The sequence below is a fragment of the Bacillus rossius genome, chromosome 18 (assembly GCF_032445375.1).
Source record: "Bacillus rossius redtenbacheri isolate Brsri chromosome 18, Brsri_v3, whole genome shotgun sequence".
NCBI classification, from domain to species: Eukaryota; Metazoa; Arthropoda; class Insecta; order Phasmatodea; family Bacillidae; genus Bacillus; species Bacillus rossius.
Genome location: NC_086345.1, coordinates 6,397,179 through 6,419,604, shown reverse-complemented (window position 1 = coordinate 6,419,604; position 22,426 = coordinate 6,397,179). Strand labels below are relative to the sequence as shown.

The window sequence follows — 22,426 nt, the reverse complement described above, 5'->3', positions numbered from 1 at the left end:
TGTATTTTTCAACTTTTCTATGGATATAACTACCAAATCTAAAGGGGTAAGGCCCAAATTAATTTTTTTATTGGTTGATTTCACATGGAACGACTTAAAAGGACTACCCATCATTTTTTTTTCAACTACAATAAGTTACAGCACGTAATCTTCTAAGAAAATCATGTGCACCTGGTAAGTTTTTCTTCTACGATTTTCCTAGAGAATAAGACTTCGCTATTTGTTTTCACTGCTTGCAAATTTGTTTAAACCAGTCAAAAAGGCCTAATAATCATTAAAAGAGTAACAAACCAGAATTACTTCTGAACTTTTATTTCTTTCAGACATCCTTGTTATAGTTATGTTAACTTCACAATCCACTAAAATGCAGGTAGATAATGTGAGTCTGCATACACAACTTAAATTTAATTTAAATTGTAATTTTTTTCTTCTTACACTTTATAGCATGCCTTTCACTCTGATTTGTTTTCAATTGCTACTGGTCTAAAAGCCCCTCAAATTAATCTCTAGGGAAGGCAACATTATACACTACCATTCGGAATACATAATTATTAATTGTCACTTGGTATTAAGAGCTGGAAGTATTTTTGTATTGTTGTTAGTTCTCTCATACACCAATAATTTATGACCTAACGGTAATTCAGGATCTTCATGTCGCCACTACAACCTGACCACTGCCCAGTCTGTCATCCGCCATCACAGCAACAAGGACATTACCATCGGTAATACTGTCACATCCGTGTTTCATTTTCTTTAACTGACCCTTTCTTTTCTTCTTCCAGGCCTACTCCAGGTGGGCTGTTTGAACTAATTATTTAAGTTCCTTGCAGACATTTATAAAACCAAATTTTTTACAAGAAAAAATTAAAAAAATTAAATAATAATAAAAAAAGGAGTGATTGTCTACTCTTGACCCAATGTGGAAATGCTATGTTCTGTATACAAGAGTGGGAAGTGCGTTAGCTGAGCTTGTTAATGCTACTGCATTCCTGATTCTCTGAGGTGTACATCTGCTGGTGAACAATAGGTCTGCACTGATCACTGCAGTGCTGCCAAATGCCATGCAGTAAAAAACAAACACGCTTGAAATAAACACGATTCAAGTTGATTCCAAATACTACTATAAAAAAATTATCACTCATTCTTTAGTTGTAACTAGCCAAACCCATTCATTAAATAGTAAAAAAATTATATAGTTTTATAAACCACTTAACATTTAAAAAATTAAAAATAAGTTTCAAGATTTATATTTATGTTAAGTAGGCTACTTTCAAAATGTTTTTACCTTTTAGTTATGTGAGATATATTTACTGTACAATATGATGGTTTACGCTGTATTTCAGAAGTGTCATTAAGTTTTTCCTATTTCCATAGTAAATAATAACACTCCATAATTACGCAACTAGATAACTAGATCAGTAATAATTACATAACATCAGTAATACGTACTTGGCAGCACTGTCGCTGTAAAGATAGTAGGCATAAGTTAAAAATATGTATTGCCCTGTGACTATTTCTAAGCATGCCCAAAAATTAATAAAATTGTCATTCCCAAATTCTGCCAACTACAAGGAACAACCTACCAGTAATCACAACTATGCATACAATAAAACATGCATAAAACAAACCAGATTACTAAGCTACTCAACAAAATAATTAACAATAACTCCTATACAGAAACAAGCTCTGTTCAATAATTTAAAAACTGCAAAGTTTGCAACACACTTGATATTTGTAAATCTATAAAAACTATTTTAGGAGATGTATTGTACGAAACACTAATTCACACAATATTTCTGACATAAAATTTCAGACATGTCATCAAGTTTCTACATTAACGTAATAAATAAAACCACTCTAAAGCTTCGGCCACACAGAAAGTTACGCTATGTTTGCTGCGCGAGGTGGCCACACAGAATAGTGTAGTTTGCGATGTCGGCGAGGCGCATGCCGTGGGATTCGAGTGATGATTCCGACGAGGATGATATTCTGTTGGCTCTCACAGTATGCAAACGAAAAAAGAAATGGTTTCATGAAGTGAATCTCAAAAGAAATGAATTTGGTGAATTTCATCATTTAATGAAGCAGTTGCGTGCGGACGAGGCCAAATTTATTGAAAACTTTAGAATAAATACAATTCAGTTTGATAGCTTATTATTGCTAATCAAGAATAAAATTGAGAAGAAGAATTTAAATTACAGGAAAAGCATTGGAGCAGAAATTTAATTTGATCATTAACTGAATAACTAATAAATTGCAATTACACCTAACCTGGTTTATTAACCTCTTTGGAAATCAAATCCCAGGCATTATCACGCATGTTCTGCTTTCTATAATCTTCTATTGATTTGTTCTATAAACATGGATATTTTCTTACTTCTTCAATAAAATTTTCCGTTGACATTATACTAATAATGTAAACACTGAAGTGGGTACCTACAGCCAAATTCCGCGCGAAAACAGATGTTTTTGTTTATCTGCGCATGCGCGAAGTCAGCGACGTTTTAGAAAAATAGCCAAGAACCAAACACCTGGCGACGTCGCCAACATAGCGCACATAGCGAACACAGTTTTGTGTGGCCAGTGGCACCTGAGATGCAGCTGGCTATATTGTGATCGCGTAGCGAACATCGCGAACATAGCGCTCTGTGTGGCCGTAGCTTAATTCCGAAACGGGACATCTAAATTTGTAATCACAAAAAATTCATTATAATTGCCAGCACTGTATTTCCCATTAAAAAAAAAAATCAACCTTGGTTGCAGCAAAGAATTAAAAAAATTTTAGTTGATCAGTCTGCAGTTAATAAAAGAATCAACTTATTTAGTGAATAGTGAAATTAGTATAATAGAGTTATTTCAGGCTGTTAAATGTTTTGCTATGTTACCTGTGTCAGCATCACTGAAATCAATCAGTCACTTCAATATTTCCGATGCTACCTTTATATACTACTAGCTGCAGTACCCAGTATTGCCCGGGCTGAACACAGGGTGAAGGGGAACTGTTTAGAGATCAGATGTAGTTAGTAATTGTCTTCTTAATTTGAATGTCAAGTGTGCAAAATAATTAATATCACTTTCAGATCCCGACAGACGTTCTGCCAGTGTATAGTTATTTACCTGGTCTGTATGTAATCTAGACTCTATAAAGCAATATAGAAAAAAAAAACTGAAAAATAAGGGATTACTAACATTGAAAAGATTCCATTATCTAGCTAATGCTCTGCATGCATTGCAATGCCTCATTCAGTTTTGTTTGAAGTAGTTACACATATACAAATAATCTATCCATGTCACTAAATATATATTTATCTCTATCTACATCTATAGTCCTATATATATCTATGTATCTCTCTATCTGTATTTATGTCTTTATATCTACATATATACCTCACACTATCTATGTATTCTATATGAGGGTACTGATTGCTTCGTTGTTAATATCACACGGGTGTTTTTTACTTGTATGGGAAAATTAAGAATGATAAGGCATCTAGTGCGTGGCAACAATGTTAATAGGCAATAGGAAATAAACTTATAGCGCCTGCGGCATTGTCAACACACACTTTGTACGTGTACTGCATGTTGTATCTAACCCCCTCCAACGCATTTGATTCTAAATTGGACTCTTAGTAAGGATCCATAATGTTATTGATAATATAATATAGCCTACAGCCTTCCTCGATAAACGTACTATCCAACACTGAAAGAATTTTTAAAATCGGACCAGTGGTTCCTGAGATTAGCGCGATCAAACAAACAACCAAACAAACAAACAAACAAACTCTTCAGCTTTATAATACGTATTAGAATAGATGAAGTCTGATTGCCTCCCCTCCCACAGTGTGTATGGCTCACTCAGTCTGCACATCAAGGTCGGCACACAGGCAACTGTTCCTCTCCTACCTGACACACACGTCACCAGCACGGCCAATGTTCAGTTGCTGCCAACAGTGGCTGGCAGTGCACATACCAATCATTCTCACGAAAAATAAAAAATGAAAAAGAGTTTGCAAAACAAGAAAATGTGCCGTTTGGCATTAAAAAAAAATTGATATTACAACAGGCAGGCAAGTTAACGTTAAAATAATCAAGAAAACTTATAAAATAAATAAAAACTCACAATTATCAAACTACTGAAGCTGTATGGCACAGAGTTCAAGCCCAGATGGTGTACTGTCCTTTCTTATTGGTGGAATATTGACCAAAAAAAATCTGTACACCACACAGACAGCACTTACGGGACCCGTCTAGACAGAAGTGTGTTAGTGTGGCGTGATTGTAAGTCTTCTCGTCGTGCATAGGACAACTACCAGACTTCAGCTTAACCATAACATTGTATAGCAGAGAAATGAACACTAAGTTATATTCCAAATCTCTGCGGAGTGCTTCAAAAATCTGTAACAAAGGTCTCACACCTAAAAAATTATTCTGAAAACCGACTGTTAGCCATTTTGATGCTCCTAAAAATAAATTTTTACAAATGAAATCCAGAAAAGTAACTAATTATTCACTCTCAAGAGTTTTCATGAATGTTTTGATGTAAACAGACACCATTAGGATATCTTGGACAGTAATAACGTGATTTACTCTGAAGCTCTGCACACCGTGTGTGTGTACCCTGGTAGTGGACAAGGCTAGTAGAGAGAGGTTGTCTCGATCCCATAAGAACAATGTAGACAGCCCGACACTCCGCTCTGACGTCATCTGCAGCCCCGCATTCCCAGCCGTAATACTACACCCGCTGACTGACGGCTTTCTCTTATCAGCTCGGCTCGTTTCACATGTCTGATACGCAATACTTATAGTATTTCATTTATGCTTTGTTGATTACTGTTAATTATAATCGTTTTGATATGCTTTTCAAATGACAACATGCTGTGACTGAAAACAAGGATGAATTATTATTTCAACATATTTTTTCAGTGACAGTAAAAATTTTCAAAATATCAATGATGAATCCATTTTTAAAAATTAATATAATTAACATGTAACTAGTAAACAAAATGGTTTATTTGTATTTATTTTTCAGCAAGATTATAATGTTTGAAATAATTGAATATCAATTTCTTAGTGTTTAATAAAAGTAGCCATAGCTCATTAAAACGTTTTGGGAATGTTTGCAATATAAATAAACTGAAGTTATATTTAAAAATAAATTTCTAACATGAATAGAGCAGTTTTTCGTGTAATCGTTTCATCCTCTTTTGCATCATACTGGAGCGTTTTCTTCACTTTTACTTCGTCAAATGAAAGAACAACAATGCGTTCGAAGTCTAGCAACAAAGAACGTGCTACATTCAAAAATTCAAACATGGTTACTAGGATACCTTTTCTCATGTCAAATGAAGATGCCCATCGTTGAAGAGTTGAAAGTCTAGGCAATGGGAAGTTAAGTTTCTGTTTTAAAAATAAATAACATCGCTTACTGAAATAACGCAAAGTTAAAGCGAGAGCTATTTCCTCATTGGTCCAGTTTACTCTTTTTTTCAACGAAAGTAATGTCAATTTAATTTTTTGAAAGAACACTTGAAAGAATATTTCGCATGCGGAACTCTAACGAAGAACGTTTTTTTGTTTGTTTTTAAGATTTACGTTTTCTTTTTTGAGTTTTTTCATGACTTCCAAATTTAAAATTGACTTTCTTTCGGCAAGAAACAAATTTTGTTTAAGAATTTGGATTTTCTTCCTAAGCATTTCAACAGAGTCATTGTTAGAACAAGACTTTGAATGCTTTAACTGACTACAAGAACAGGTTTCTTCCTCACATTTTCATTTGAAACTATGATTAATTTACATAACATTTTTTTTTATTTTCCCTGCATTTAACTCGGTCTTCTCGGCGCACACGACTTTCCAATGTTTCTACAGGTGTTGGAATTCCAAGTTTTAATGAAGGTACAGCATTTAGTTTAAGACGTCTTTTAGCGCATGTATTTAACAACTCAGCTTTCAAATCGTGCTCGTAATCATCATCTGTAAAGTGATCTGAACATATGTAAGTTGTTTTTGGATTCCACTCACAATCACGTCGGCATTTCTGAACCCAAACTTTCAACAGATGATCATCACGTGGGAATCGATGATTATTTTATATGATTTGTTTCAGGTAAAGATTTTGTTTTTACCAAACTATTTGTACACACAGCCACTGTACATCGCGTACCTGGCATTGTAATTTTTAAATACAAATTGTCAACAGCGTTTAGCCAAACAAAACAAATTCACTTTAAATTCGTGTTCTTGGCGTTTTGCCTGCTAGTTATAATTAACGAAGCACATGTGCACTTATGATATAAGCAACACCAACATTTTATAACACACGCACTCTCAATTAAACTCCTCACAACAATAACTCTCCCTGCATTACGCTGTAGTTTGACTCGTTATTACGAGCAGATGTGCTTGTAAACTAAGTAGCTGATAGGAGCGGATGGGCTGGCAAGCCGAGCCGGGTCTGCAAGTGACGCGATGCGCAGAACGATGCGCAAGTGATCGAGGCAACCTCTCTCTAATAACCTTGGGTAGTGGACCCCTCAGGAAAAACAATATTCGAGTGTTCACAAAGCAATGCTTGGTAGATAAAGAACATGCTAAAATAGATTATTTAGGAATTTCAAAACACTACTAAAAAAAAGGATACTTAAGTGCAAAGTAATAATAAAAGAACTTAAGGATTTATAAAGATACTAAGATGTACAAATAGGACATTCCCAACAACACAAGTTATTATCAAATCCTTTGCAATAACATATTTAGTTTATTATTACTGTACATCCTTATTGAGTTTGTGTTGACAAAAATACTTATGATTGGAATTATTTTTTTTTTTACAAAAAAATGAGATTTCACACCTAATCTGTTTTAGTAACATAATATTTTTTTTGGTAAAAATCAATATTTTGACATTAAGATAAGAAAATTCTACAAAGTTTGTGTCTGTATAGATCTTTATGTTTTATAGAGAACTAGGCGGAAATAAGAGACAACTAGAAATATTAGGCGAAAAATATGCTATCACATTTATTAAGGAACCAAACCGAGCACTTGCCTGGAGAGACTTCAAGCAACCACATGAGAACAATCAGGATGGCCCAGCCGGGACTCAAACCCAAGACCTCCGAAACGGGACTTTGGGACGGAAGCAGTATGCCACCATGCTCCAACTGCACACTCTTACTGTGCATTCAAACTGAACGAACACTTCCGAATGTTCAGCGGTTTTTTTTTCCATTCAGGCAACAGCCAGGGTGTCTACAATACCTCCTAAACCAAATTCCAGACCTTTCAACATTTATTTATATCACAGGGTATTTTTTTATAGATTAAAATTACCAAAATTAAACATCATACAAAACAGATATACTATTAGCAGAAATGGGCAGATTTTTAGTTAAAAAGCTAAAATCTTTTCAGAGATGGACAGGAACGGCTTGTTCGTGACCCCCACGTGTACCGACAGGAGGTGGAGAGAGCGGTCACACACCTGCCGAGAATGTTTGCGTGCGGAACGTAAAAGTTCTTGAGGAACGGCTGCAGACTGCCCGAGTCCCAGTGGGGCTTCCTGAGGTTCTCGCCCGGCTGCCTGCCCTTGCTCCCGGGCTTCTGGTCCACTACTTCGCTCTGAGCCTGCTGGCTCCTCCAGTACCTATTCTTAGACCCCATCTGCTCCCGGTTAGCCCCCCGGTACCTGGAACAGGGCCACGAGCCTCGCTAGCACCCCCCACACTGCATCCAGACAAGTCAACCTTTCAACAGAACATGTGAATCTCTGACTTCACGTTTTCTGCCAGAATGACCTGTCCAGATCCGGTTTCTGTGTCAAAAGTCCATTGTTTGAAATACTGACTTAAGTAACTGCACTTTAACCTATCCAAATATAAAACATTTAAATACAAATAAAGCTTTAATTTAACTTACGTGGTTGCTAAATTGCACCCCCCACCACCTACGTCTAGCACACTGCATCAACTCTTACAGACCTAACACACTAACTGCATCCAGGCAAGTCCATCTCTTAACAGAACATGTGAAGTTGGCGGTTGAATGAATCCCTGACTTCACGTTTTCTGTCAGAATGACCTGTCCAGATCCGGTTACTGTGTCGAAAGTCCATTGTTTGAAATAGTGACTTAAATAACTGCACTTTAACCTATCCAAATATAAAACATTTAAATATGTACATATAAAGCTTTAATTTATCTTACGTAGTTGCTAAAATGCACTGACGCCAAGCCACCAAGATTTATAGTGTTTCGAAAATTATAGTACCGCAATAAGGTAGTGATAGAACATAGCTAGGCAAGCACAAGTCACCATACAATGTGTACTAGGAACTGAACTGTGAAATGCTAGAGGATGCTTTCTAGCTAACAATACAACTGTGCAGATCCGGTTACTGTGTCGAAAGTCCATTGTTTGAAATAGTGACTTAAATAACTGCACTTTAACCTATCCAAATATAAAACATTTAAATATGTACATATAAAGCTCTAATTTATCTTACGTAGTTGCTAAAATGCACTGACGCCAAGCCACCAAGATTTATAGTGTTTCGAAAATTATAGTACCGCAATAAGGTAGTGATAGAACATAGCTAGGCAAGCACAAGTCACCATACAATGTGTACTAGGAACTGAACTGTGAAATGCTAGAGGATGCTTTCTAGCTAACAATACAACTGTGCGGATCAGTCTCAACGATGGATGCGCACACAAATCACAGAAGTCCGACATGCGCGTTGGGTTTGTGGATAACAATGCAAGAAAAGCACAAACACTGTACCGAGAACGTTTTCCAACAAGAAGCGTATCAAATGTGAGAACCTTTCAGCAATTACACCAACATCTTTCCAAAAGGGGCTAGTTTGCAAACTTCGTCACTTTGTAACACAGGACACACCGCCCCCCAGAACACTTCCAAGGTTGAGTTCCGAGAATACGCTGTAGATGACTTGTGATAATCTAATTGCGTTGACTTCTCCCCTAACATTTGTACCACTATTTTTAACAACAGTCTGTAGATTATTTTACAAGTAATTTACCATTGTTAGTTTGTTACAATTATACAACTACTTAAGGTTAACATTTAGCTATGGTGCCATGACCACCCCCCCCCCCCCCCCCCCCAACACTGGCTGTGATCCAAGATTAGATTGTGAGCTTTCTCCTACAGAACCATTCACCAGATATCATCTATATTAATATTCCAATTGTTTGCATCCAAAATTATAGGAACTTATGCAACTGACTGTAGAACCGTATTTAAGCAGTCTTACAGTATAAATAGGTACATATGGCTTAAAATCACCAAGGTGGCATATTTCAAGATTGGTTTTATGATAAAAAAATATTAAAAGGTATAATGATTACTTCATACTGTTACTAATTCTGTGTTATATAATACTTAAATAGGGAAATGCATATAATTCATTAATTTTTTTGTAATATTGCTTTTAAACAGAGCCTTCCCTAAAAACTGTCATTTCAGGAACATTTTTTGTAAAGTTAATGAATTCTCCGAAATATTTGAAAGTGTGTTTTAATGCTTCATTCAATTATTTATGTATATATTCTTCAATATTATCTGGAAAAAAAAAATTAGGACCAGATACTGAGGCCAAATATATATTGAAACGAGGATTAGTTACTATATTCAAGCAAACAGTTTAAGAATTATAAAACATCAGTAAGACTTACAATTAAATTTTCATTATATGGACATAATAAAGGTTTCTTAATATAACAATATTTTTTTTAAATTATATAAGACATGAAAAACGAATGGGGTGGAATATAAAGATGGGGGGGGGAGGGAGAGAGAGGGAGAGAGAGCGAGAGAGAAAGAGAGAGAGAGAGAAAGGCATGGAAGAACTGTTGCAGTAGAAACAGTATCAAATGAGTTTCATATATCTTTTCAGAAGAGGTCATATGCATACACAGAAAATTTAAATAATGTGTGAACCAAAGTAAAACTACAAAATGGTTGTAAAAATTCAATACTGTACCCACATGTTGTAACACCTCATACCTAGCAAAGAAGCATAATCAATAAAGCAATGCGAAGCACTACAATAAAGCCGTTCAAATAAAAATGTGCATACACCAATGAAAATTACAATAGCTCACCACAGACAATAATGCTGTTGAATAAGGGAAGATATGCGCCATAATTATTTTGGTACAGTGAAAGGTCGTAAGTCCAGCTTTCAATGGTTCAACATATTTCAAAAACCGGCCCCAACCGAGCCACTGGTGTTCAGATTGTCGGGAGGATTCCAGCTGTAGACCTGGGCCACCACGTAGCAACACTGCGACGTTGTCTGGCGGGTTACATTTCACGAGCACATTTCCAACGTGATTTTTTTTGTAAACCAACATTAACTGCATTTTCCTTTCCAGATAGCATCTTATTATAACTTGTTTAAAATTCCAATTGGGCGATTTTCTAGATTAGCAGCTTCTTCATAAAACAAAAACATTCCAAATGAGACACAGCGTTCATTGGTCAGGTGCTGCATTCAAGTACGTACATCATCTTAGGCACGTTTGAGGGCTGGGTTCACGTCCAAACCAGCCAAATGGCGGTAAAGGAATTTACAAGTTAAACTTAAATGCAAGCAATGTCAGTTTTTTATGACAGGACTTACATTAAAAAAATGCCAAATTGAAGATTTTGCAAGCACAAAGTTTGGTACATGAACAAAATTTCCATTATTAATTTTTTTTTTTTTCATATTTGCCGAGTTAAGTTTTAGTTTAGTCACAATTTTCAGGCATTATGTTCTACCAACTTAAATATGATGTAGCAAAATTTGTCAAACCTTAATATAATTAAGAATTCAATGGTGACAACATTGTATCTCTCTAAATATAGTAGAACAGTGAATTATTTAAATGCAAATTTTAACTGCAGCTGACGTATAGATAACATTGCATGAGGGTCATAGTGTTCTACGGTGGGGGACAGCCTTGTTACCATTGCTATGCTATGCCGGGCTGTATTTTAGCCACAGATATACGATACTAACCCCAGTAACAAGTTCTGTTGAGTTAGTACTTAGATAGTATCTATGAAAGAATGATGATTTGAATAGGAGTTATCATTTTAAATTATGTAAAATAGTAGGCTAGTGTGAGAGTTTTATTTCTTGAACATAATGAACGCATCAAAGTCACTACTTCATGTGTTAATATACTCTGCATAGATTTGATTCTTTGCTGAATAGACATGCATTCACAATACACTTAAATATTTTTGGATATTACTACATCAAGACTTTAAATAGTAATTTTATATAAATGCTTTTACAATAACATTAAAATTATGACTCATATAAATAACTCAGGTATGACTAACAGATCACATAGAGAATGGTTTTGTAGTGATTGATGATGGTATACTGGCCTTACAGTTCACACACTTCCAGATATAATTTAAGTAGTTCTGGAACAGGGTAGAGATGAGAATTGTAGTCTTTAGAACCTCTGGGGAGTCCTCATATGGCATTCTGGGCGGTAGAGCTACGGCTGGGCGGTAGAGCTACGGCTGGGCGGTAGAGCTACGGCTGGGCGGTAGAGCTACGGCTGGGCGGTAGAGCTACGGCTGGGCGGTAGAGCTACGGCTGGAAGGTAGAGTTACGGATGGGCAGTAGAGCTACGGCTGGACGGTAGAGTTACGGCTGGGCGGTAGAGCTACGGCTGGACGGTAGAGTTACGGCTGGGCGGTAGAGCTACGGCTGGGCGGTAGAGCTACGGCTGGGCGGTAGAGCTACGGCTGGGCGGTAGAGCTACGGCTGGGCGGTAGAGCTACAGCTGGTCAGTAGAGCTACAGCTGGGGAGTAGAGCTACAGCTGGACGGTAGAGTTACAGCTGGGCAGTAGAGCTACAGCTGGACAGTAGAGTTACAGCTGGGCAGTAGAGCTACAGCTGGACAGTAGAGTTACAGCTGGGCAGTAGAGCTACAGCTGGGCAGTAGAGCTACAGCTGGATAGAATTCTACAACTACAACCAAAGATCAGGAACTGTGGGCAGCTGTAAACTCCTGTACGTGGGAAGAGCTCACCAACAATGTCTGCATAGGACAGATAAATTAGAAGTCCTGAGTCATAAACTTTGAAGACAACACAGCTAATGTCAACAAGCTTCTAGTCTCCAGTGTGAGTTCCTGTAGGAATCGCGACTGCCACACACACGGGAAACATCTTGCCCGAAAACGTTTTGAACTGAACTCTTTCTCATTACTGAAAGAAAAATTTTGTATTTTTAACTTAGCTCGCATATCAAGGAGTAACAGTGCTAGGAGAAAGAATGGATGACACTATGGCCTGACAAGCTCTGAAAAGGTGTAATTAATAAAAGAATGAGTGTTTGATTGAGGTATAGTTCAAAAGGGAATACCAAACCATCCAATTATGTATACGAGAACCAAACTAAATTAAATCAAAATGAAACGATACTGCCAATACAATACCCACTATACAACTACACCAATCTTAAATTGAAAGTTTCAATTTTCATGATTTGAACTTTAAATATACATATTTTTAAAATAATAAAGATATATTGTACACTCTCCCCCAACCAGTCTCTCCTGCATCATGGTTGTGTACACCGAGTACACCTGTCACTCATCGCTGCGATAGCGTTATAGGGCCTCCTCTCCGTCACACTGAGGGCGTACTGTTCGTTTGCTCCATCTTTGTCCACTACCAACTGGCTGAAGCAATAGCTTCGTGTTCACACTCCAGCACTAGCAACTTCACTATCAGCAGCCGCACAGTTTAAGTAAAAAGTCAAATACAGTTTTCTTACATACAGTATTTTCAGTCATTAATTTGTTGAAAGGTTTTGATCGGGAAGACAAGTTTTCCTCAACAGTAAAGTGATTTACCTACTTCACTGAAATATTAGGAATAATAAATGCTAATTTGTTTATTGGCAGAACTACATAGAGAAATATAGGGCCTTATGGGCTCGCCTAGCTAGCTATATGGTTGACATTTCTTGGTGTATCAAAATCACTCTCTTTGTCTCATCACAGACGTCCAAAGAACACGTACTCTCCCTTCGGAATTAAAGTGATGATCCTACCATTCGCCAAAATTTTTTGTTGAGAAACTATTATTTTATTGTGAGGCCTAGTTTTGATGCTCTTGGTAACTATTTCATATTTCAATTACTTGAATACGTTAAACAGACGTGGCATATGTGCACAGACATGAAATTATCATAAAATATTATTTATATAAATGTCTCAGAGGTGGCAACGAGTGCTACGTTTAACAAGTACATACGTATATGGTAGTCGAAGCTATGCACATGAAAATACATTGAATGTAGCAGCTTCAGCTTCAGCTTCATCAAAACCTTTATAAATTAAAATATAAGTTAAACTACTAAACAGGTGCTCTATGTCAAACAAATATTAAAGTGCTAAGGCCGACAATGACTCCCACAAGATTTACTACTCACTTTTATTCACGAGCACAACTTTATTGGCAGCACGCCTCTAAAAAAACTTTAAATAAATTAAGTATCACTTCAAATACAGTGTGGTAATTTTTTTTTAACACTAAATATTATAAAGGCACACTTTAAAGCATTTTTCATTTTCATAAAAATATAGGTTCAAAAAATAACTGAAAAAATTTAACTTGTATATGGGCTTTAAAAGGACTTAAATATTTTGTTTTAAATTTTAGTTAAGTATAGTAAAGTAATGTTTTTTAAATTACGTATTATCTACTCAGGCTCTGCACTCACTTTCAAATGCATGCAGAAACCATACAAGTTCTTTATTTTATATGTGACTGTATGTAGTGTGACAAAGCTACTTAACTATTTATTTTTTATTTAAATTTGCAAAAATGTAAATATTTATGATAAATTAAAAATTTCAAGTCCTGGCAATGTCCTAGCCTATTCCCAGTTATTTCGCAGCGTGCAGAAATAGCAGGGTTGGGAAAAAAAAATTCCAGTTTAGAACAGCAGTTCCCAAAGGGTCACAGGGGTTCCGTGAGTCAGGACGAATGGCACAATATTATTGTCATAAAACCTTATTTGAAGGAGTTGGGGTTCCACCAAAAGATAAGTTGATCTTAGGGTTCCCTGGCCACAAACAAATTGGGATCCACTGCTCTAGACGAACACTGTAACACCCGACCCTCAAAGTAACACCCTAATTCGTTCCAGTAAACCAGAGCGCTAATCAAAAAAAATTGTTTTCCAATTAGGTACATGTGATTGCAGACTACCATTTTAATCAAGACAATACAAGTTAAAATTATTTTACAGTACTAATACGTATCTAAATACATTAGAAACCTATTTAAATAGATGTTGAACAACATTTAGAGATTTAACAACCTAAAATTAAAATTTTAAAATTCACATGCTGCACTGTTTACATAATAGTGCTTGAGCACATTTTTTTTTCCTTATGTAGGCATTAACAAAATATAGGTAATTTTATTGATATAGGAGATATATTTCAAATTCTAATAAGAATTTAAAAAGGATAAACTTAATGTTTTCTATTATTAGAGATATTACTTAACCTGTTAACATAATTCCTGACTCTGTTGTTCACTAAATACGTGTGTGCCATGATTTGCCACTAGCGCATCATAGTGGCGCAAGGTAAACTAACCCTGAAAGCTTCTGGCTTTTCTCTCCAGAGCTGCTGTTGGCATTCAGGATGGTGGAATATAAACTCTTGCTGAACACTAAAAAATCTTTTTGAAGACATTTTTCAGATAGTGTGGAAGACGAAAGGTATGAAAAGGGGAAGTGATGTCAGGAATGCTCGGGCATCTGTTTATCACAATAATAATCAACAATATAGATGAAATGGAAGGCAAGATGAAAATGTTTGCAGACAATTGCGTAGGGTATAAGGTAATGGAGGATTGTTCAATACAGATTATTTTCTGAATGTACATTGTCATACTGACTCCCCAAACCTACTGGAAACCCGGACGTCTATCATCCAAGATCAGCTCCGGTTTCAATGAATAAAAATGAAGTTTTACTACAATGTCATACAATAGGTAATTAAAACTATTTTAAGTCACTTTACAGATTTTTCTTTGCAACTTAACTTATAAAAATTACTAAGCCTAGAGAAAAAAAAATTTCATGCAAATTTGTTTACGCCCGTAAACTCAGTACCGGATATTCACCCATGCAGCCTACGTTACGAGTCTCCAGCAAGCCACTCCCTATGTAACAAACATATTCTACAATCCACAACTGAAAGATAGGTTTCAGCCACAATGTTAATTACCTTATGGTGGGTCAGTGATGATATGATTTGTACTTATAAAGGCCCAAAGACACTGTCAACATTAGCATTTCACTACCACTACATACTCCTTCCTAGGGAGGACAGAGCGGGAATGGAATGGGCTGGATGAAGAGATGCTAGGGGTGAGAGATGCAAGGGATCTGTGGAGAAGACTAAAAGGAATATGGGGGGGAGGGGTAAGTGATTGAAAGGGGAGGACTTATTGCCACCGGATGAAAAGCCCAACTGCAAGCGAAACATATCCAATCTAAAAATACTCAAATTAAAGTACGTCATTCATCCTGAATAGCTACAAACATACATTGTGATAAGCATTTCCAAAAGCCATGTACTAGTACTAAGTACAGAGTTCGCTCTAGGTTCAAATCTAAAACTGTAATACGTTTTCATCAATCAGAAATCCCAATCCAAGAAAATTGAAATTTTATGAATTTAAAAAAATAATAGTCCTGGTTGACAGAATATTATGTAAAAAAGTTTTAAAAGTATAATATTAGACAAAAATGTTTATTTTTTTACTTGCTTCACACTGGACAGTTGTTTTACTGATCCCAAGGTGCCTGCCATTCAAATGTTTCTAGTTTCAGGTTCTTTGGTAAGTATATACACTTAAATGAAGGTATATTTTTTATTTAAGTTAAAAAAAAAAGGGTGTGGACATGCGTGTTTTTGTTTAGAATTATTTAATAAAATCATATAACTACAAAAATAAATTTTCAATTCTGTTGGAAGATGTCCCATACGTGACAAACGTAGATTGTTTTGTGTTTCATCGGGAACAAATTATTACATCTTCCTAATAAAGTCTTAACTGTATTACAATGCAGCTAACAAAACAATTTTTTGGTAAATATCTCATGCCGCGTCTTTTCCGCAAAGTTCAAATAAAATTACAAAAATACCATTTTCCAAACCTTAAAACAGCATTAATAAATACGTAATAGCTCTTGATATATCACACTTTCAACTTACAATACGTGTGCATGGACGGTGTCACCACCATTTATTGTTTACTCATACGGGTTTGTGTGTTTACTTTGGAGAACTCCTGTCAACAAGTACTGCTTTGTAATAAATGTAGTTAATATGATGTTTGTCCAAATGCCATTTGAATTTACAGTATTTCTTTTACATTTCATTTAAGGTAGTGCTTTGAATTGCATAGAGACGAATGATTCATAGGATACGTTAGCGACGTAAAAAAATACTGTGGATGGTTTGTTGGGTTAGTATAGCTACATTAAAAATACTGTAAATTAATGTGAATGGTTGGTTAGGTCAGGACAGCCACATCTTAAACTGATAATTCTTAAGCAACCATAATAAATATTTTAGTTTTTTTTTTTAATGCAGCTATACACTAACCCAACCAACAGTCTACAATGTTTTAAAGTGTTTTTAATGTAGCAATAGACCATTCACAATATTTGAATTAAGTTCATAAAAAAAAAGATACATATAAACAATTAATGGTAGTGGCAGCAGCAATGCACAGGTTTTGAAATGCGAGATAAAAACTGCAATTTCTCAGGAACCAGTAGGAATTTATTAATGCTGTTTTCAAGGTAAATACAAGAACATCTCTAGTGTTGCAAAATGGTATTTGCGTAATTTTATTTTTATTTTGCAGGAAAGCTGTGATCTAAGATATGTACCCAATTTCTGTATGTTTTTATTACATCTAAACCAACAACTTTTTTTGTTATAAACATATCTCATATGGGACATTAGAATAATATTAATTTTTAGCCAAAATCTGCAACATATTTACCTATCTTTATCACATATATATAATATATATTTATTTTTTAACTGATGTGTGTAATAATAGCATTTGTTGGTTGTCAGTGCCAAATATGAAATCTGAGAAGAGAAGTACTTTTCAGTTGAAAAATTGAGGGAAATACCATAAGAGTGCAGAATTAAGAAATAATAAGAAGAAAATTATGGGCAAAGACAGACAAGGCTGACCAAGAACATTATGAAAGAAATAGGAAGAGTTCAGAGAGTAAAGGCTAAAAATTCCTCAAAAGTAATCGGTTTTGAAGGACACAGTACAAAGCGTGTTTCTCCAGGTTGATTTCGCACTGTCTTTCAGTTGTATCCAAATGAAATACAAAGTGCTTTGTGGACTTGTCCAAGTGTTCTTTTATTTACTGCAGCTGTTTTTTGTGTTGGGAATTGCAAAACTTATATTCTGTGTTCCAACACAAATATTGAACCAGAAACACAACAGAACATTTACCTAAATTACTTTGCAACTTCTAATGGTTTAAGTGTAGGTAGTAGATGGCATTGGTGGCAATGTACTACAGGATCAAGCCAACAGGATCATGCCATCAGGATCCAGGGATTAACTTTGATTTATGAAATGAAAGAATTAGCGTATTTTTCATTCTCCATTGTTGGCTGCAATTGTGCTAAACAAAGAGATACATGAACTCTGGTAAACAATCAACAGTGGCAGCAGTGCGATATGTAATGTAAGCTTTAAACTTATTTTCCATGACCATAAGGAATTAAGAAACAATGTTTTCAGGGTAAATTTAGGGACGTCTCTAGTACCTACTTGAATAACATAATTCCTGTTTTTATTTACTTTTCATGCCACAAAGCCACGGAAGTCCAATGTTGGTATAGTAAGGTAAGCTATAAACTATTATTTTTCACAAACTATTAGGAATTACGAAACCATCCCTTCAGGGGAAATTCATTGAAGTGTGTGAAAACCACGTAATAGGTTTTTTCTTTCCTTTATAAAAAAAAGCCACTCTGTTTCAGTATTAACTTTTAATTTTTTTTAGGAGCATAGACAGGTAGACCTTACTACATTAATTTGTTTCACCTAACCAATTTTGTTTAACTTATGTCTATATCAGGTTGTGTTAATTTTATTTTAGCAATAACTTAATTTCAATCAATACAAAAAATTTTTCTTAGCACAATCTTACTAATGTAGGTATATGTCCCGTACAAGGCAGAATTCCCCTGTACATGACAAACAGAAAAATTAATTCTGATTTATTATTGGATGTTTTCTCTGTGTTCCTCCTCAGTGATATTCATGTATTATATATAATCCATGAATATAGTATACATACATATAATAAATTAATATCACGCTGGGATTGGTAGCTAAAGTTTAAGTAAAACTTGTCCTCTTGAAAACAGTGATTGACTACACGTGTCTCATACTTGAAGGTTACATTTGATTAATCCATGTAGTTAACAATAGTATTTATCATCATGTCAAAAGCTTGAAATTTACACTTAGTATATAGCTTTTATAATCACCAAGGAAAACCATGAATACACCCCTTAGAATATAATTACATATAGAATAACCAGTACGAAATACTTTACTGACGGAATGACCCACATAATTTGAGAACTTTATGTAATTAATAAGAAATAGTGTGTGTTCACAAGTGCCAAACACTGTAGCTGTATCCGAATAAAGGCCTAATGGATCCCTTAGCTAAGGGATCCATAGATAGTGCATCGTAATGGACGCGGCCATCTTTGAGTTGTATCCGAATTCTCACAAGGGATGTCGATGCATCCTCTCATGCGTCCATATTTCGAGATTTTAAGGGATGCGACTCTCACATCCACTGATACGTCCATACATCCCTTAGCTTTGTTATTGTGAACAATACCCTTTGAAAACGAGAGTGTGATACGAGATAGTTAATCAAAATGCATTTTTAACTTGAAGATAAACACGTAAAATGTAACTATGGTATTTATAAATGTTTATATTATAAGTATATGTTAACATAATTCACATAAACAGTAAATTAATTTGATTTGTAGGAACAACATGTGCCCGATTCAAATTTTCTTCTATATTTCAGTTCCCAACAATAATTTAAATCATCCGAAATTGTTTAGAAATTTGAATGTTCATTTACGTTTAACTTGCCCACCATTAGATGACATGAATATAAAAGGCCAATCCACATTAGTACAATGACAAACCAACAGGCAGTGCTAGCTGTATAACTATTCGGATATTGTACATCCTTTAGAATGTATCCTTCAAATTGTGGGTGCATTTGTTTAGGGATGTAGGGACGTGAACTTAATGGACGCATCCCTAGGTATTCGGATACAGCCTATGTTATTTTATTATAATTGCAGTGTGGAATTAAATCTACATACATAGATAAATGCATATTTTCCAAAACAGAGAAAATCTTTTATTTTAAAATTCCTTTATTTCAATGATTTAATTTTGTAAATACTATTTTTTCCTAAATATTACACACTAACTAGAGCAATATTAATTTTGCAAAGGCTAAAACTGCATAAAACAAAGGAATGTAATTAAATTTTAAATCCTTTGTAATCAGACCACTATGGTAGTTTTGTATCATTTAACTGCTAATTATTATAATAACTATCCAAGCATAATGCTCAGATGATTATGCCCCGGCCTTATGCAAATGATTAATTAGCCAGTAGCACTAACAACAATTATGTGCCTGTGTGTCTGTAGATAGCATTTAAAATGAAATTCTTACTGTAGTTTCAAATTTAATATATAAGAAATTGTCAGCAAATTCTAATTGGATATTTTTAACCAACAAAATCCCCAAAACATTTTGGTCATTAACTACAGAATCTTTTACCTTAACGTCATACATAATTCCAAAATTTCTGTGTTTTTCTCCTTGTGTGGTTTTTGTTTGTTTAGTGTGTGGCAGTGTTATGGCTAGGGTATCATAATTCATTTTAATTTGGTTTACTTCCATTCTCTCCATAGTTTGGGCGGTGATGAAATGCCGGTATGAGACACATTCGTAGGCCCCCATAGTCCGAAAACTAAGATGTAGGCAATTTAAATGCATAAATAAAACAATACTGCTGTTATATAATATGACAACAATATGACAATCGCCGTCAAAACACAGAATTCTTAATAGTTACGAAACTTGCAGGAACCGTTTAAAATCACGCAGTCTCAAAACGCATGTCTAAACATAATAACCCAGATTACCAAACCTAGAGCGGTGCATAATTGCAACTGTATACTGTATACTTAGCGGCCCGTCAAATCCATTATCTAAACTTCACATCTACTAATGTCAACTAAATATGGGCGACAATAAACTGCATACGTACATTTGATTGGCAAAACTGTTGCTGTACATTGTACAGCTGAATTTCCACGTTTTGTTTTTTGGTCAACTGTCACTTGCCACCAATCTGAAAAATAAAACGATTTTTCTTAGTGCCCAATTTCTCAACTGCCAAATTAAAAAGTATCGTTAAACAGGTTCACTTGCGCAAATTAAAACGCTAAATATGGAACTCATTTATATATTTCTACACACCACAAAACACACCCAGACCACCGGTGAACAAAACGATAATGGCGATTCTACTTTTACTTGATTTTATGAGAACTCAACAAGAAAGAAAAAATTCTGAAATGCAACCAATCAATAAAAAGGATAACAGCTTACACTACAAGCAATAGATGGCACTACATGACAACACGCAAATAATTGTAAACATTATAATTTTAGTGAAAAAACTAGACAACTACTCAAATATAATAAATTTTAAAAATAAACAATAAATCTTTAAACAATTTATAAATCAGAAAATATTATAATCTGTAATAAAAACTTAAAAATAGATATATATTATTTCAGCGTAGATAAAATGCGACAGAGAGAAGAAATATCTGGAATATTCGTAGAGCCCAAAATGGTGAAGATATTGAGCAGTTGATCACAAGAAAGAAACTTAATTTCTTTCAAGTAAAAGTTTGGAATCGCCCGACAAACATTTGATACAAAATGACAAAATATTAACGAAGGAAAAAATATAAACATTCAACTTATGGTCAAAAGTATGTCCCAATGCTGGTAAACATCTTAGAAGTTAGTGCTAAACAATAGTTTTATTGTAAATCATTGGTAAGATAATGGTATATTCACACAGCAATGTGCAAGCCCCCAACCCCCCGCATGGTAGACTCCTTTCTACTCTGTCCCAACTCTTCATCCTGAACCATCCTTCTGTTTCCCGTACTCAACCTGCTTGCCAATAATGCACGAATTTTTTGCATCCCGCATGTAAGTGCCCAGGATTTTCCCTGTGTCTATGCAGGTTTTACCTGGACCCAACTTATCTAGTTTTAACTTAGAATAGTCAGTGAGGGGAGTTAGTCATGGCGCCAATTGCTGCCATGGCTGGCCAATTCCCCTCCTAGCACACGATGCATGCCCCCTCTCCCGCATGGCTAACCCCTGCATGATTAGAGTGTATAGGCTTCGGCCTGAGACGCACTTAGAGTCTCTCCCTAACCCAGACCCCTCCCAAATGCACTTAGTTTTAATTTAGGTTAGGAAAAAAATTCCTAGGTAGACGGACAGAAATGACCAAGTGCCCGCCCTTGCTTAGTATTTATTTTCAACTCTTCTTCCTGAGCCATCCTTCTATTCCCGTAGCCAACCCGCATGTAATTAATGCATGAAATTTTGCATCCTGCATGTAAGTGCCCAGGGTTTTCCCTGTGTCTATGCAGGTTTTACCTGGGCCCAACTTATCTAGTTATAGTCTAGAATAGTCAGTGAGGGGAGTTAGTCATGGTGCCAATTGCTGCCATGGCTGGCCAATCCCCTCCTAGCACACGATGCACGCACCCTCTCCCGCATGGCTAACCCCTGCATGATTAGAGCGTATAGGCTTCGGCCTGAGATGCACTTAGAGTCTGTCCCTAATCCAGACCCCTCCCAAACACACTTAGTTATAATTTAGGTTAGGAAAAAAAATTACCTAGTTAGACATCCCTACCCCAGAGAAATCTGGGGGAAATAAATCAGGAATTGGGAATTTGGATTAATGCTTTCTGCTCTCCTTTTCCTCTCTCTCCCCTTCCTTCCTCTGGAGCAGCCTTCGGGAGCTCGCTCTAGAATCTCTTCTCTCCTCCATCTGGAGCGGCCTTCGGGAGCTTGCTCTATACTCTCCTCCCCTGGAGCGGCCCTTGGGAGCTCGCTCTAGGATCCCCACTTCCCCCTCTCCCTGGAGCAGCCTTCGGGAGCTTGCTCTAGGGCTCCAACTAACGCTCCTTCCTCGCACTGTACCTGACTCCACCCCTCCTCTACTC

At 35.8% G+C, this 22,426-nt stretch overlaps 1 protein-coding gene across 4 annotated transcripts in view; it reads right to left on the bottom strand.

Moving 5' to 3' along the window:
• Positions 1 to 20,752, bottom strand: part of LOC134541405 (uncharacterized) — a 64,167-nt gene extending 43,415 nt beyond the window's left edge. For 2 of the 4 annotated variants that reach the window (XM_063384828.1, XM_063384829.1), the window contains exons 1-3: positions 20,643 to 20,752; positions 20,431 to 20,514; positions 7,484 to 7,687 (exon numbers count right to left, since the gene is read on the bottom strand). In XM_063384828.1, the coding sequence (XP_063240898.1) occupies positions 7,484 to 7,687; positions 20,431 to 20,459 (233 nt within the window). In that variant the 5' untranslated portion in view covers positions 20,460 to 20,514; positions 20,643 to 20,752. The remainder of the gene's footprint in view (positions 1 to 7,483; positions 7,688 to 20,430; positions 20,515 to 20,642) is intronic. The other 2 variants (XM_063384830.1, XM_063384832.1) reach the window with 1 other exon arrangement.
• Between the last annotated feature and the right edge of the window lie 1,674 nt (positions 20,753 to 22,426).